General features: G+C 42.6%; 1 protein-coding gene and 1 long non-coding RNA gene across 2 annotated transcripts in view; both read left to right on the top strand.

Moving 5' to 3' along the window:
* Positions 1 to 17,159, top strand: part of LOC140213759 (uncharacterized) — an 82,469-nt gene that overhangs the window by 49,899 nt on the left and 15,411 nt on the right. The gene's annotated exons all lie outside the window — the stretch shown is intronic.
* Positions 1,474 to 15,340, top strand: LOC140213674 (uncharacterized). The gene is made up of 11 exons (XM_072284925.1): positions 1,474 to 1,745; positions 2,390 to 2,481; positions 6,885 to 7,200; positions 8,533 to 8,616; positions 9,415 to 9,465; positions 9,550 to 9,612; positions 9,693 to 9,752; positions 9,851 to 9,904; positions 11,241 to 11,294; positions 13,654 to 13,724; positions 15,299 to 15,340. The coding sequence occupies exons 1-11, from the start codon at positions 1,562 to 1,564 to the stop codon at positions 15,338 to 15,340; spliced, it is 1,071 nt and encodes a 356-aa protein (XP_072141026.1). The 5' UTR covers positions 1,474 to 1,561.

Raw genomic sequence — 17,159 nt, 5'->3', positions numbered from 1 at the left:
CAAGTAACAGGAGGGCACATGTAACCGGCAAACGGGAGGCCTTATAGAGCACCTGAGATTATGTAAAGCGGGAGGATCGATGCTAGAAGCAGGGCGGCCCGTGGGCCTTGGCGAGCCCCAACCCATGGACCATGTCCGGGTTCTAGCTTCGGTGCCCCATTAGCCACTTTGGTGTCCTAGAGGCGCTGCCATACGCAATAATGAAACATTACACACACACACACACACACACACACACACACACACACACACACACACACACACACACACACACACACACACACACACACACACACACGCACACGCACACACGTATACACAAATATATATATTAGCCACCAACTTGTGACGCTGAGATGCCGAGTCCTGCGGCGCTGGTTCTGCGCTCACACACCCAGCGACTTCTGCAACCCCAATCAGAACAAGTTATTTTTGTATGATTGTGGTTCTTGAGCATTTATGATCTTTATTTCAGTGCCCGTTTTTTTCTAAGCTTTGGTGCATACAAGCTGTCTTCAGTTTTCCTCGAGCAGAAATGCCAATGCGTTGTTAATTAAATTGCATGCACGATTACCCGTTTCTGAACAGCATCAAGCTGTTGCAAATTTCCTTGTTTCGGCGGTGTCGTTTTGCAAGATCTGATAAATATATGCACAAGCTTGGACCATCATATATATAGCGTCATGGCGATCAGCATTCCTTTAATAGTTTGCGGCAGAAATTGCTACATATATTCGTCTCGAATACAGCCTTTCTGTGGACGCACATGCATGCTTATCTATGTATTTGATCAGCTCTTGTGTTCGCTATACCTGTGCTGCATTACTGCAACATTAAAAGGAAATGTGTTTTTTTTTTTCCCCTGAAATCAGCACTGACCGTGCGCTGTTGACCCTATGTATGTCTTTTTCGCAGAATATCACTCCCAATGCTCTAGATATAACATACCATTTTGGAGTATCTAATTCATATGACGTTGTTGATTTCTTGTTGAAATATAACCCATGTTTTTGTAACGCAGTTACACTTACTCTCATATGAGTTACGACGTCATTTTAGTAACGCTTACGCCTAATGAAGTTATGAAAATTACCATTAAGCTTCTGTACAACTTTGAGCCCGCTGCTGTTTTACAGCATTATTCTTACTTTGGTTCTGCTGTGGTCCTTATTATTTTTCGCAGAATATCGCTCCCAATGCTCTAGATATAACTTTAGAGTATCTAATTCATGTGACGCGTTGTTGATTTCTTGCTTAAGTATAACCCATGTTTTTGTAACGCAGTTACAGTTGCTCTCATATGAGTTGCGTGGTCATTTTATGAATGCTTACGCCTAATGAAGTTATGAAAATTGTTATCATTAAGCTTCTGTACAACTTTGACCCCGCTGCTGTTTTACATCATTATTCTTATTTTCTTATTTTGGTTCTGCTATGGTCCTGGCGAAGTCGCATGCGAATCCATATCCATAGACTACACAGCTGTCATCTTGAAGGATACGACTGTGTCGCTTTTTGTTCGTCGATATCAAGCAGATTGTGCATATCCTCCTTGATCAAGATGCGCGTATTAGTAGAGTATGAGGTGGACATGACCACTGCGGTTCTGGAGCACACCGCAGTGCAAAACTTCAATCCTGAGAATGTTGCGGATTTCGATCCCACCGTCCGCTACGACGTGTGGTGGAATGGGGACGACACCACGTCGGGAGGATACTATAAGGCCAGAGTGCTGCACATGGCTGGTAAGTACCACTCATTCCTCATTAAGCATACCTTAAGCTTATACGACGCGCCTTTCGAACGATATAATCTTAACCAGCGTGTGCTTTGTCCCACTCATTGTGCAGTAGTTAAGCAAACGGCCGACGGAATCTCGTAACGAGGCTTAGGGGTTTCGATGCGGCTGCACACAGGTCCGCCCGAGACGTATCTCTGGGTATGGCTTTGATTAGAGTCTTGGGCTGTCTGCAACATGCCTGAAAGGGTTGGCGTTAAGAAATGGGGAGTGGGTGCAGCACGTCCTGCCTCGGGCGCTCAATGCGGACACCGCTTCGCAGGAGCCATCAGCGCAAATGTGTGCTTTTGTCAGTTACCAGTATACTTTTTGTTTCGACACAAAATTTTGGGCTTAAATAGTGTTCATTGACTCCATATTTAGTGGGATGTGATGACACCTGTCCACTGCTTGAACAGATAACTGTCATGCAGTGGACGTGGGAGCCACACTTGCAAATGCTTTGCAATTATGAAAAGATGAAACGAGAGTAATGCCAGAGGAACTAGTATACTGGCCAGATTTCTCATTACGACCCTTTCATGTTTCTCGCCTAACATTGCTGTCTGTCAGCAGTGTCAGCTTTGTAATACTTTGTTAAATGCAATGCAGAAACCGAAGAAGATATGCGAACGCATATGTCCAAAAGGCTCAGAAAGCCTGTAGTCTCCTTGGAGAAAGGCAAGAAGAGGGCCAAAGGAAAGGTATGGCAACTTATAGTTAACAGGATTTTAGTTTTATATGTTACTACTGATTTGGGTCATGTGGCTATGTTTTAATGAGCGAAAGAATGTTGGTATACTTGCTAGCATTTTCTAAACAAGTTAGGCTTGTTGAAGGCCTTACAAGAACATTGCGCCTTTGTTCTAGGGAAATGACCTCTGCAGAAGACATCATGTAGAGCATATATTACATCCTCCCACGCACTGTTTCTTGTGATTTTCAGCATAGATAACTAAACACCCAACACCTGTTTCCTTGTGCTTTGTTCATTTTCATAAAAATTCCTCAATACGCTGTCATTTAAACATTGTACAGTTGTTATGTCGTGCATATTACTCAGTACGACAGCAATGGTGGCATTACTCATTCTCTGCCTTTATTCCATCCTCTTTTTCCTCCCCCTTGGGCGACTCCAACCACGCGCCTTCTCATGGCGCTGTGGTAGGCAGCGACACCTTGTATAACAACAGTGTTATCTCATTTCATGAATGCTCTTGTTCACTAACAGCACCATTTCCAAAAGCTTACCTCTGTTGATGAAACTTGCCTCAAGTGACAAACAGGATTGTGTAAGAGTATGGTCTCTAAATTAAGCTAGTCTGCTGTTTACCACCTCTTTGTTCTTTTTACAGTACACGTATTTCTATTTATGCATGCAGCATTAATACGACTTAGTTTGCTAGCCTCAGCACAAGGGAGTGTTGATCAGGCTCTTGGCATGGTTATCCGAAGGGATTCACCCAATGAGAGTCGTAGGTAAGGTCCACCTTCCAGAAGCGCTGGTACTTAGAGTGGACGGGAGCATCAACTGGTTAGCAGTTGAGATAAGCAAAAGACGGAGTATTGGTGGAAAAAAGGCAGGGAAGAGATTGATATGAACGGATCCATTACAGGCATAGATAACGGTGCAAGGCAGATGGAGAAGTTTTGAGGAAGGAGAAAAAATATAGCACACCTGATTAACTCAAGCCAGCTAGGCTGTCACCGCCTCGTTTCAGGTGGGATGGCAATAAATCATCATCATCGTGCGAGTGTTCTGGCGCTTATTCGAATAAGACTGGGAACAACATGACACACAAAAGGCACATGCGGCAATTCGTGTAGCGCTGCGTGTGTACTGTGTGTGTACTGTGCGTGTTCTTGTGTCCACTGTCCAGTCTTATCCACGCTAAAACACTCCCGCCAAGATGCCATACCTACAAGCCCACATTGCTGCTATGGTTGTTGATCAGGCTCACTGACTACACTTCAGTGATATACGGTTGATATGTTTTATTTTGTATTAACTCATGTCATCGGCCATTGAACAGCTGACGATGGTCTGCGCTTTGCAGGTTTCTATCATCCAAATTGAAATCATGATTAGACATTATGCTAAGATATACAAACAATAATCTGACGATGAATCATAACTGAAACTGACGTCATTCACATGAGGTCACAGCTACTAGATGCCTGCCATCTTCATGAGCACAGGGTCTACTCTGCTCAGGGTAGAGCAGTAAACAAAAAGATATATTTTGCGTTTGTGTCCTGTGAGCCAAACTGCTCGGAATGTTGGTGCTGCATTATGCCAGACTGCTAGCTTAGTGCAATAGGTCTCTTGAACACACACTTCTGTCATACTTTATTCACACCGCATGGCTGTGTACGTAATTTCTGTAGTCCAAGAATTTATCTCAAGGAAACCGTAATATCAACCGGTAGTGAAAATGTGTGTGTGCTGGTGAGATAAATTTCAATGATGGATGGAAAGATTAGGCGAACAAAAGGTGTGGAATGATACTACAGGTTCAATACATTGCCACAAAGTTAACAAGCGAGGCCTTGGCAAAACATTCTTTTAATAATGGTTTATACTCTGAGAGCGCGCATACCGCTATGCACTTTGTTGTTCTTGTTCAAAGTGGCCAGCAGGTGCACCCGCCGTGGTTGCTCAGTGGCTATGGTGTTGGGCTGCTGAGCACGAGGTTGCGGGATCAAATCCTGGCAAAGGCAGCCGTATTTCGATGGGGGCGAAATGCGAAAACACCCGTGTACTTAGATTTAGGTGCACGTTAAAGAACCCCACGTGGTCAAAATTTCTGGAGTCCTCCACAACGGCATGCCTCATAATCAAAAAGTGGTTTTGGCACGTAAAACCCCATATTTCTTTTTGGCCGGCAGGTTCAGGATCCAGCCTATCTTGTGTGAATACAGAAAAATATGCACATGCATCTACTCTTGTAGGAACTCTGAAACGGGTAGCAATGAGCATCATTAAATGAACATGGAGATAGGGGAGCTTTGTGGCACCCAAAATAAACGAAATGTTATTGATATCGGTCCATTTGGCTGCACCACAAGAATGGATAACATTTTGGTTATTGGTGATGCTATAAGCTCCACTTTCCACTTTGTTGACATCAAGGGGCTCACTGCTGCTCCCTTTAGAGTTTGTGTGAGTGAATGCGTGTGCATTTTTCTTTTCTCGCATTCTTTCATCTCATTACATATTAAACGTGTAGTAGCATACTAAGCCTTTTGTGTGGCTAACCTCTCACCTATCATTAATGTTTCTCTCACCAGTGCACACATATCTTGACTACTGTTTGATATTTTCTTGCAGTACATTATTGGAATACACAAATTATTGACATGGTGGGCTGGCTGTGCTGTGTGAGTAAAGTACAATGGCAGTACGTGTTCAAGAGACCGTTCCTCTATGCTAGCGGTCCGGCATAACACAGCACCAACATTCTGAGCAGTTTACCTCATAGAACCCAAATGCAAAATATATCTTTCTGTTCAGTACTGCATATGGTGCGTATACCTCTGTGTGCTTAATATTGTTGCCACATGGCAATAAACTTACAGAAAATTATAAAATGCTTAGGAAATTGAATAGTACAATTCTGGACTATGCTCACCCGCCGTGGTTGCTCAGTGGCTATGGTGTTGGGCTGCTGAGCACGAGGTCGAGGGATCGAATCCTGGCCACGGCGGCCGCATTTTGGTGGAGGCGAAATGCGAATAACACCCGTGTACTTAGATTTAGGTGCACGGATTTAGGTGCAATTTCTGGAGTCCTCCACTACGGCGCGCCTCATAATCAGAAAGTGGTTTTGGCACGTAAAACCCAATAATTTTTTTCTTGACTATGCTGGATGGTGTTATAAGTCTGCAATTTTTTAAAGATGCCTTGAGTGTGAATAGATAAACCACAGTTATATTGTTTCCTATGGGAAACTGTGGTTCAATCCGTGATCAGTTCAGATGCTACCTGAGTTATGGAATTAGACTTATAAACTGAGGTACCACTGTACTTCACTGCATTGCGTTTTCAGGGAAGCTTGGCATGCGGTAAATTTCTTCTAATAAGATTTAAGCATGCTTGAGTTTCAGTAGATCTTTTTATTTGGGATGTATGAAAGTGAACTTCTGTGCTGTCATGCATTCTGTAGATTCAAATAAGGCTTCACAGGCGAAGAAAATTAGTCCTTGCCCAGGGTTAAACAAACAACCACCGCTTTTCCGGGGTGGTTGCTCAACCGAGCTAACCAGGTGGCTAGCATGCGGAAGCTCAAGAGCAAATTCAATGACAGCTTGAAGGAAGCCATGCTTTGCTGATGTGTGAATGATCTTAAAACACCCCTCAGTGCAGAAACCGCCGACAGGAACATAGACAGAAGGCTTCACTGTTCTTAAAATATAATTTAAAACGATAATTTGCAGCTGAAGAAAATTCAACAATTGCGATGCTCCCTAAGGCGAAATTTGAGTGCAACTCTGTACGTGTTTTTGTTTTGGAATATATTGGCTGACACAGACAATCTGTCTCGTGTGACATGTTGCAAATGGGGCAAAGTGTGGCACGACTTCGCCAATCTTCAGATCATCAGAGCCAGCGCGTGGGCGCGATTCACAGCCGCCACCGCCAGACCTCCCAGATGACGCATGCTACTCTGGCACCATTTTGTAGCTATCGTCGCCAAACTGCGCTTCTCATGCTTTCACCATACCCCCCTCCGCTTTCTGCCTCATGGTTCTGCTGCACCCTCCTCTCTGCTTTGCTCCTCGCTTCTTTCATGCCCTGCGGCGTTCTGCATTCCCTCTTTCATTCTTTGCTGTGCTTGTTCGCCTGGTTACAAGTGACAGTGCTGACGCTTGCTGCAGGAACAGGCGCCTAAGACCTGTGCCCTAAAGATTTGTCGTGGTTTGGGATTCGAATCTGGGAGCGGGACAAATTTTTGTTCAACTGCAAAATTTTGCCTAAAATTATCATATAAGCATGTTTCGTGCATGTACTGTGTGTTTTACATTTGCGAGATTGCACTGAAGGAATTTTAAGATGAGTTCTGTTGTGTTCTTGCCATGTTCTTAAAACTGATTTTGTTTACAACAGCAGGGCACACAGGCTACAAAAAGTATGAGAGTGGAAGTTCAACGAAGTGTAGAAAGGGAACTTCTCGCAGAAATCCAAGCTGCATGCCCGCAACAGCATGTGCAGTGCACATGCTGTGACCAAGGATGTGTTGTTCTCGAAGAACTTGCGAAGTGCAAAAAAGAAACTGCAGAGCAAAGCAAGCAGCTTGAGGAACAAAGCAAGCAGTTTGAAGACGTCGCTGAAGAGCTAAGAAGTCTTAAGGAAAAGATGCTCATCTTGGAGAACAGAAATGCACATCTGCAAGATGCTTTGGCTTCAAAAGTCTTAGCAAGTGGTGAGTAAGCGTTCGTTTGCTGAAGGTGGAATTAAATATACTCGAGTGCAAGTAGAATTGGCAGAGAATTAATGCATTCAGCAGCAATGCTCAATTAGCGATCTGTTGGCGCGATCGCACACTTCTGCAGGGAAATTGTGCTCTGCAGGTATACCTTAATGCAACATAACGAAGCACTCTCGCTAAAGCACTGCAACTAAACTAAACTCTATCACACAATTTGTTTCCAAGTAACGGTCCTCAACCAGTCTCTGCCATGGATACTCCCTGGCAGCAGCTGCCATTAGCTTAGATAGGGTAGCTTGTCTAAAATGTACATGGAAAGCTGTAACTGAACTGAAGCAATGCTCTGGAAGACAGCCCATGCATTTATACGCTTGGCAAGGCAAGTGCTAACTTGACTCGGCTTGCCACGTTGCAGCATGACAATGTGTGACATGGCCCTCACATGGACATGTGTTTGCTGTAACCCATCTTCTGGGTCCAAGAATGTTCATTAAATGTGTAACGTGGTGCCATTGCAGTAATGCATATTTTGACGATTGTGCTGGTTTCGTTTCCACCTAGCAGAAGTTCGGCCCAAGTGAGCCCGTAAGTTGGCTCGTACTGCTCGCATCATTGGCCCTTTCGTTTTAGTATCCTAACCATCTTAAATATGTCTGGTTGTTAGTTAATCTAGGCCTGGAATTTTCACTCGTCTACTGATGGGAATTAGTCATATCTTTAAAAGGCCTTGGCAACATTCACATGTACCTGTTTCTCATGCCATTAGTTCGTAATTTTTCAGTCTTGAAATAACTGCTAGGGCATCATAGTATATAAAGTAAAATTTGTGGGCTTGTTTCAGCAGATGATTGAAGTTTATTCTGATTGATTAATGAAAGGAGACGGAGCTGTATTGTGCAGTATTAGCCAAAAGTAACAGTGAAGTTTGTATCACATGAAGTATGATTGAGTGCCTATGCAAAAAAACATAAGAGAAGAATAACAAAAACATTTGTGAAGGTGAGGTGGACTTTTTGAACCCCTTTGTCTTTTCTAATATTGCAATACTCGAAATATTTCAGACTATTGAAAGCTAATGTAGATAGTGGAGAAACCTCAGTCAACGAGCAATTTTATTTGCTTTTTAGTGTGTCTGCAGGTGTACGTTCCATTCCTAAATAAAATTGTGTTCTTGCATACTCATTAGAGTGCTTGTGAAGCTGTATTAGCAAATTGGTAGCTACATGTGCGTGTCTACCATAGGTCACAGCCAACTGTACCAAATTACATTCTATTCTGTGGAAGCAATCCAGTCATCTGTAGCATGATGTATTGCAAAAATTTCAGAGAGCAGGATTATCTACGCCACGTCATTGGGAGTTTCGGTGGTGGCAGGTCCTCCAGTACCAACAGGAGCACAAGGAGCCAACGGTAAGTTGTAAAGTGTGTAATTGTGTCATTTTTGTTAGCTTAATATTTCTATCATTGTACAAAAGTCTTGACTTGGCTTTTGTTTATAAGGTTTTGGAAAAATTATAATTGAAATTATGAGCGTGTTCTGTTTGAATATGCAAGAACATTTAAAAAATGCAAATTTTCAGCCTGTCAGCTGGCAAAAAATGTTCCTTATTACGGCTGCTCACTCTTGGGAAACACTCCATAATGCGAGTTTCTAGGGTCTGTAAAATGCACTGTGACTGCTGAGAAGTGGAATACATTAAGAGGCTATTTTTAATGACCACAGCCATTTGAAGGATGACGACATATCTTTATGAGCGTCTGTCAATTGGGCTTTCTCCAAAAATCACAGCCTCATAAGAGCTCACCGTTTATTCATAATGGCAATTTTTAAGTAATGCTAGAAGTCTTCATAAAAACACCCTCTATGCCTTTCCTGTTCTGTGTGCTATTCATGCAAATGGCACGTAGAAGGCATGGGGTGTACTGGGGGCGAGGGGAAAAAGAGAGCATAACAGAAAATGATTATCCTGAGTCATGCTTTATCACCATGATATGCGCTCCTGTCTTTGATGGCAACTGGCAGAGGGCATGAACTGCTTGTTTGGCCTCAAGTTTGACTTCACATGTTTATTTGATGCAACTAGTACAAAGGGCCACTGTTGTTAGCCATTGGCACTTTTATATATTTTTACAATCTGGTGGATGACTTGTTCACTCATATCTGTCACCTAAATTTGGATATTTTTGTTTTATCTCTTGGAACCACAGATCCCGTACCTCTGGTTCAGCCGCGCCATACAATTTTTTCTGCAAAGCCCAGTAAGGATACATTTTCTTTGTGGTCGTGTTGTTGAACCTTTGAGAATATCACATATGTGAGTGGTCATTAAGTTTTACCTTCAGGAACCACTGCTGCCCCGGCTACAATTGTACAGCCACTATCAGCTGGCTACTTGTCGGAGCCCAGTAAGAATAATTTTTCTCTGTGGCAGTTCAGTGAATCTTTCAGAAGATAATGTGTGTGGTAATTGCACTTTTGTCATCAGGAACCACTGTTGCCCCAGCTCCAAGCCAGCCAAATGCAGTGGACTGCATGTCAGAGCCTAGTAAGGATCATTTTTCTCTGTGGCAGTTCATTACATCTTTCAGGACATATTTTCTGCAGTCTTGGCAGTTCTGTCACCAAACAAATTTCCTGCTGCAGGTACAAGCTGCACACAAGTGCAGAGCACTGCAAGGGCTTCGACACCAGAGCCAGGTAATGAGACATTCTTCTGTGGTTCCATCTTCAAGTTGCACTATCATGTCTGCATTCATTTTATTGTGCAATTTTTAAAGAAATTATAACTGCAGCTTTGCACAATAGCATGGTAAGACTGTATTTCTTTATACAGCACTGTTCAGTTCCAAGCACAAATTTTTTTACTTGTGCAGTACTTCACACATGTTGAATTCAATGGTAGATCCAAATCAAGTTTTTCTGCTCTGCATGGAGCAATCCTATTCCAATGGCAGAATGAGAGCGTGAGTTGTGTGTTCCAATGGCAGATTGGGATCAGCCACCGATTCCGGATCAGTCTGTGGAGCAGAAATATTTTCTCCACCAGAATTGGCAGATTTGACCGGAAGTCCACGTGACATATTTCCTTCACCCACCTCTGCTTCTTGTCATGGTCGCTTGTTTTCGGTCGCGGGTGGCTATGGACGTTAAAAATATGGATGCTACGTCGCGCCGTGCGTTTTTGTTCCTGATAGTGACAGCTCAGACTCGGACACTATAAATTCCTAAGTGCAGTGATGATTCTTTTGATGCGGAAGAAAAACAAACGCACGGAATGCCGGGATGATCCAGGTGGTCATGGTGATGAGGCCTACCCAATCCACCTCTAGGTTAGCGTCCTCTCACTTGATTTCCTTGTACTAAGTACCCCATGGGAACGCACACATTCCATTTGCAAATTTGACAAGATCTCAGTCAGAACGACTTGCTCCGTTCGTGATCTGGCCAAGCGCTCGCGATCTGCCATTGGAATTCAACATCACTGATATTCACTCTTGCTCAGCAGTGCTTACTCACTGCCACTACCTTACAAATTCATTTGTGCCTACAGGCGCTCATCATGCATTTGCACTTTTTCACATTTGCTTTTATGATGTCACTGATGCCTACTCGTGCTAACATTATGCCAAGTCATGTCCAAAATTTCACGGAATAGAAGTGGTTTATATATTTTTCTTTTTTTTCTTTTCTTGACTAAATTAGTTATGGTGGGCACACAAAACTGAATTCTGCTTTTGACAGAACCTAGCAGTTTACCTGAAAAACACTACCACAGACCACCTGGTAAAAGTTAATTTTCATGCGGAGTGTTTTTTTCCAAATTTGGAGGTATCTGTGAAGCAGCAGAAACAGAACATGACAAGCAACTGTTATTATATTATTATTATTATTATTATTATTATCATGTATTGTATATAATGTAAACAAAATGGGTTGCATGGTTTGGCATTTTAAAAGAAAGATGGCATATAAAGTTCGAGAAATGCTAGGTTTTACGATATTGTAAAAGTGATTTCAACATTTAATTTTTCAGCGCTAGAAGATGGCTTCATCAGCGAGATGCCAGGCATGGTGCCAAATGACTTCGGTAGGAAAATATTTTGTTTCACATTAATTGTAGTTAGGGGTGTGCGAATATTCACACCTTTCAAATAATGAATAGTGTCCCTTCGATTCGGTCTTCGAACCAAATAGTCACTATTTAAGATGTGAATTTCTTTCTAATACTTTTTGAATAAATTAAAACGCCAACTATGCCCAACTGAACATAGAATTGGAGCCAAGGTATTGTAAATTTTCGCCCCCATATTTCATAGTGGAGCAGGCTACGTTGCTCAGGTTGCCAAACTTTACAGGCTATACAGTGATCATTTGCTCACTCTGAAGAGCCCTGTGCATGCGAAGACAGTACTTTCTTGCTTCTAATGGTCCACTTGTGCATTTAATAAACACTTCATAATGTACCATGTAATGACGGAAACCTTGTTCTACATCAATTGTGATAACTGTTCATTATTCGCAAACTATTTGAAAACTGTTCGGTTCGATTCAGTTCGCTATGGCAGTATTTGGTTTGTATTTGACTCGGGTGTCAAAAATCAGTATTTGCACGTCCCTAATTTTGGTGTGTGTCCATGTAATGTTTCTCACTACACTGCATGCGATGATGTACACGGAACTGACAGTACAATGCCGCTGTGCTTTCCTGTTGCGCTTACAGTCAGGCTATTAATGTTGCGGGTACTTAGCTAGTTGAAACTGTTGAATCTGCGAGTACGATGTGAGCCTAGCAAGAATATTACAGGGTGGTGAGGGTTCAAAGTGGTGAAGAGTCCCTCTGACAGAAGCCGCCCTTTGAGATCTTTGAGCCGTCAACTTCAGCTTTAAGTACATTTGCTTTTGGACATACTAACATTGCAGCTTTGATTGCTGAAAGCATGCGCAATTCCATGGAAATAAGTCAGTCATCCATACAAACACTGCCTTGCACATAATGGTTTACGAGCCGCATAATCTTTTCTGCTTAGCGGGACCAGGACCTATGTTTGAATTATTGAATGCTCTTTTGAGAACAAACAATACTTCCGTCACATGCTGAAGCCAGAAATCTTTCCTTAAGTGTGCAATACATCGAAGTATGTGTGGCCAGTAGCAATACATATAGAGTGTGCATGACCTTCTCTGCTCCTAAAATTAATGGATTGCCTTACTGAGGGCCCACATGCCATATTCATAGTTGATAACCAGAACAGCTCAGACACTGTGTCGACACTTCTGTGATATTATAGATAATTACATAAATAGGGTTGTGCAAAGCAGAGCCACAGTATTCCTTGATTTCTTTTACATGTTATTCTGCTTTGCTGCCGTTATGGCAGTTTAAACATTGTACAGTTGCTGACCGATGTTCTGGGCCTCGCAGGGACCGAAAAATAGTCCGAAAAATTCGTTCACCCCCCAAAATAAAATTTATTACATTTTAGATTTTTGATTAAATTCTTAAATAAATGTATTAGGCTTCGGGCAGCTTAAGAAATCTCTAATAATGCCCTGCCTCATACAACGTTGGAGGCAATCAGATTTGCTTGGATTTGTGCAAGAGTGACATCATCTCCATACACGATCTGATTAGAGCGTCACTGTATTGGTGATTTCCGTTGCCAGGGTCGCCACGGAGATTGAAGAAATGAGCCATGTTCCTTCGCACCACTTGGCTCTCGCGAAGGCACATGAGGTGGTGCACACAAATGCGAGGCCACACAAGTACACACAAAGATGCGACATTGTCTCTGTGACACACCTGCTCTGTAGAGACTGCTTGCAGAAAGCAACCGAAACTTATACCGGTGTCACGTGGCCACTTTCAATTGAGACTGACCGCGATTAGTTTTCTTCCACAGATTGAGCAAAGAAGCCAATCGCGACTGGGAAATTAGATTTGGATTGGGCTTGATTGCAATCAAAAGAGCGCCGCGTACAACAGCTTTATTAGATGCGATGACGTCTCCGAGACACACCTGCTCTGTAGACACCCCACAGAAAGCCTATATGTGCACACCACATGCACAAATCAACTGAAACTTTAGAACTATCTATCCTGCATTGAGTGATTATAATGATAGTGCTAACTGAAAAAAGAAAGAATAACACTGTCCCTGGGAGCGTTTTGTCGGCCAAGAAATAGGGGGCACCTGTGAGACCAGAGAATTTGACACGCTTTCTGTCGAAAGCATGCATCTCCCTATTTTGGAGGCTATAGAGCCTACAATAGCAGTGTGTGGCATGTCCCACACAGCGTTCTTAGCAACTGATATTTTTGGTTTCCATTCCTTGGTAATGTGTAATGGTTACATTGTACTCTTTCCTTAGCATGGAACTCCTCTATATTGCTTTTGAAGTATCAAACCTGGCAGTTCAAGGGAAAAGTTGTACATTTTCCTTTGCAGCTGACATTGACCTGTTCGCTGAAGAAGAGGCCGTCGATGTGGTAATTGGATCCTCAAGAGATGATGGAAAGGTAATTTTTAAGTCACAGAATTGTTCTTTAAGGCTCCGTGTTACACTTAGGTGCTAAAAGTGCTCATACATTTCAGAATGTTGAAGAAATTTACTGAGTTATGCACCTTTTGTTTTTTCTTTCCGAATGTAAGTAACTGTGTATGATCCATTAACTAGATTTATGCATCTAGACCAGTCCTGCTCCTAAATTAACACCTGAAGGTCTAAAGTCAGACCAAAAAAAGCGCTTTTCTTGAATGTAAGCTGGACAAAAGAAAGGATGACAGACACAAAATGCAAACAGCATTTCTTAACTGCGAACCTGCCCCAGATCATGTGATGTCATCATTGCTGCTAGCTTTGTCGCTTACCGTATCACTGTCAGCACATAGAGCACACCATATTTGGTGTCATCTAGGGCACTTTAGTTGCTGCGCTCCTTGAAGACATGCAATCAAGCTTTGTGGCATGTCGTCCCATGCTGCAGTGACCCAGCTCGCCACTTGCTCTAGTGATCTGCATTTGATACAACCTTTGCTGTTAGCTTACACGCTTCATCAGTCAGCCACATCGCAAAGTATTTCCGCAGGCAGTCCTCGAAACACTTGTTGATGCAGACGTCAAGTGACTCAGGCTGGCCCATCATGCCATTTGGAATGATAGCGATGTACGTTCAAGTATGGATAAAGGACAAGGAGACAGTTCTTCAACGGTGTTGCCACGTGATTCTTATCCACTAGCCAAACATGGCACTTTTCAACTGGGTATCAGCATCTCTGGGGAAGGCTTCCTTAGCAGGCAGTGTCTTCCTCTTATAAATTATGTAGATAGGCAGCTTATGTCGATCAGCTATGCTGCACAGCATCATGGTCACAATTCGCAACTGGCCAAGCACAGTCACCCCCTCGGCGCCATCCTCATCAGCTTGCCACACCACAGGCATATCAAAATAAATGAAAAGGGGTGAGCTTACAGCACACTACTGTAACCACTTTTGGTTGGCTCGAGTGCCAAAGTAGAATATCTGACCTTGGTATGTGCTTGCCTCTGCACTTTGTTCTTGAAAATGGGGCTCAAAAACCTAATTAGTGGCCTACTCCTCTTTTTACATGATCACAGTGAAAGTGAAGTTTTTGGTTTGTGTACATTAACATAATTATGTAATCATGCAGTCCTTGGACCACAGTGCTGGTGCAGATTTCTATATTGCCTCTAGTGACTGCACAGAGTAACCTGTGGAAAAGAGTGGTCGTACAGATATTACATGGAACATATTTGAAATTCGCCTACCCAATGTCTAGATAGATTTCAGTGATTTCATCAAGCTGTAGCAGTGAATATTCTCGCAGATAATTGTCAGTTTTCCAAGTTTAGAGCTTGCTACTGATGCCTAGGAGATTTTTATGTAGGAGGGTCTAAAAGATGTATAAAAATATTACTGGATAATTTAGTTCCGCTCATGCAGGTATCGGCCCAAATGACACAAATAAATGTGCCAAAATGCCAGCAAACTGCAGAATTGAGAAAATACAGTGTATATCGTCCAGTATAAAACCTGTTAGCTACTAGCTCTGTATGTATGATGTATTGCAGATGTATGCTGGATCCGGGAAGTGGATTGACAAGGCAGCATGAGGGACACTGTTGCGGGCGTCGGGCGACTCCATGTTTTGTCGCATGGCTTCAACTATTTACTGGACGCCTGATGAACTCCGGAACAGAAGTGTCACCGGAACCTTGTCAAACAAGTCGCGGTCCATGGGAAGGACGGAGGCCAGACAAGCTGTAACACCAGAGAAGCTGTCATCCTTGAAAAGTATGCACAATTGAACATACTGTTCAAATGAAAAAAATGTAGCAGCAGTATTTTTTGATACAGCCACTGAAGGTGGTGCTGTGCTTCGCAAAACAGTGCGCTTAATCTGCATTGATGTGCCATCCTGTAATAAAGAAACTGAAATCCTTAATAACTCCTCATAGTAGTGAGCTTGCTATTGAAAATATTGATACAGAAAACATATTATCTAGTAACTCATTTCAATTAATATTTCACATAACGGAGACATTAAAAAACATGCCTACTATTATTCCACATTCAGTTGTGGTAGTTGTCTAATTCTGAATAAATTAGAATTTTATGGTGTCTGGATGTAGTGCTGAGCTCAAACATAGCAGCACTATCCAATGTGCTTGATATCGACAGCTTTATAATATCAGTGAAATTACATCAGCAAAAAAGAATGCATATGTATAGGAGTGCTACTTTTGTGTAATTTCGCTACTTTCTGGCAGACGATAAACCAACAAGGCTACGTGTTCACAATTGAGAGCTGCAATGCTGATCAGAATGCTTTAGCCTATCATTAACCTTTAGCCTTACTGACTCTGACGGGTGCCATACAGATGGCAAACGCGAAAGGCCACAGTAACAGCGAAGCTGTTGTGCTAAAGCACCATGTTGTGATAATCTGCTACTGAAATATTTCATGTTGAAGCTCTAAAAAGAATTTGAGGCATGCAAATGACTAGGCAAGAAGTAGCCTGTAATTTTGTTGCCATATTAAGCACGTAGCTATGATAAAATATTTCGTTTAACCTTCGGTATATTGTTGGGAACATGCAGTCTCATGCTGGAAATATTTGTTTAGCTGCTTTCATTACTTTATAGCTGTGATTGCTTTTCTTGTGCAGGCCTCCTCCGGATCTTCATGGGCAGCGATGTGACGCCAGAAGACGAGAAAAAAAGAATGAAGAGTGTACGCAGGCACCTGGCGCAAAAACTTGCTGATGCACAAAGGAAGTAGTGCCGCTGATACAGCTACAAAGCCTGTCCCAAAAGTTTGTGCAGTTCATGCCACCACACCCTCTGCTGCATTTTTGCTGACTCACTGCACAAGTGAGTCAGCAAAAATGCAGCAGAGGGTGTGGTGGCATGAACTGCACAAACTTTTGGGGCAGTCCTTGTACAGTCATCATCAGCCTATTTTATGTCAACTGCAGGACGAAGGCCTCTCTCCATGATCTCCAATTATCCCTGTCCTGCACCAACTGATTCCAACTAGCACCCGCAAATTTCCTCATTTTGTCGCACCACCTAGTCTTTTGTCATCCTCTACTGCACTTCCCTTTTCTTGGTACCCATTCTATCACCTTCACGGTTATCTACTCTATGCATTACATGACCTGCCCAGCGCTATTTTTTTCTCTTCATTTCAATTAGAATGTCGTCTATACCCGTTTGCTCTCTGATCCAAACCACTCTCTTTCTGTCTCTTAAAAGTTATGCCTAGCATTCTTTGTTCCATTGCTCTTAGCGCAGTCCCTAAATTGTTCTCAAGCTTCTTTGTCAGTTTCCAAGTCTCTTCCCCATATGTCATCGCTGATAAAATGCACTGATTGTATACCTTCTTTTTCAATGATAATGGTATGCCTCGTTAAGTCGAAGTCATTGGGA

The sequence above is a fragment of the Dermacentor andersoni genome, chromosome 10, assembly GCF_023375885.2.
Source record: "Dermacentor andersoni chromosome 10, qqDerAnde1_hic_scaffold, whole genome shotgun sequence".
In the NCBI taxonomy this organism is placed as follows: Eukaryota; Metazoa; Arthropoda; class Arachnida; order Ixodida; family Ixodidae; genus Dermacentor; species Dermacentor andersoni.
This window is presented reverse-complemented; position numbering and strand designations above follow the sequence as displayed.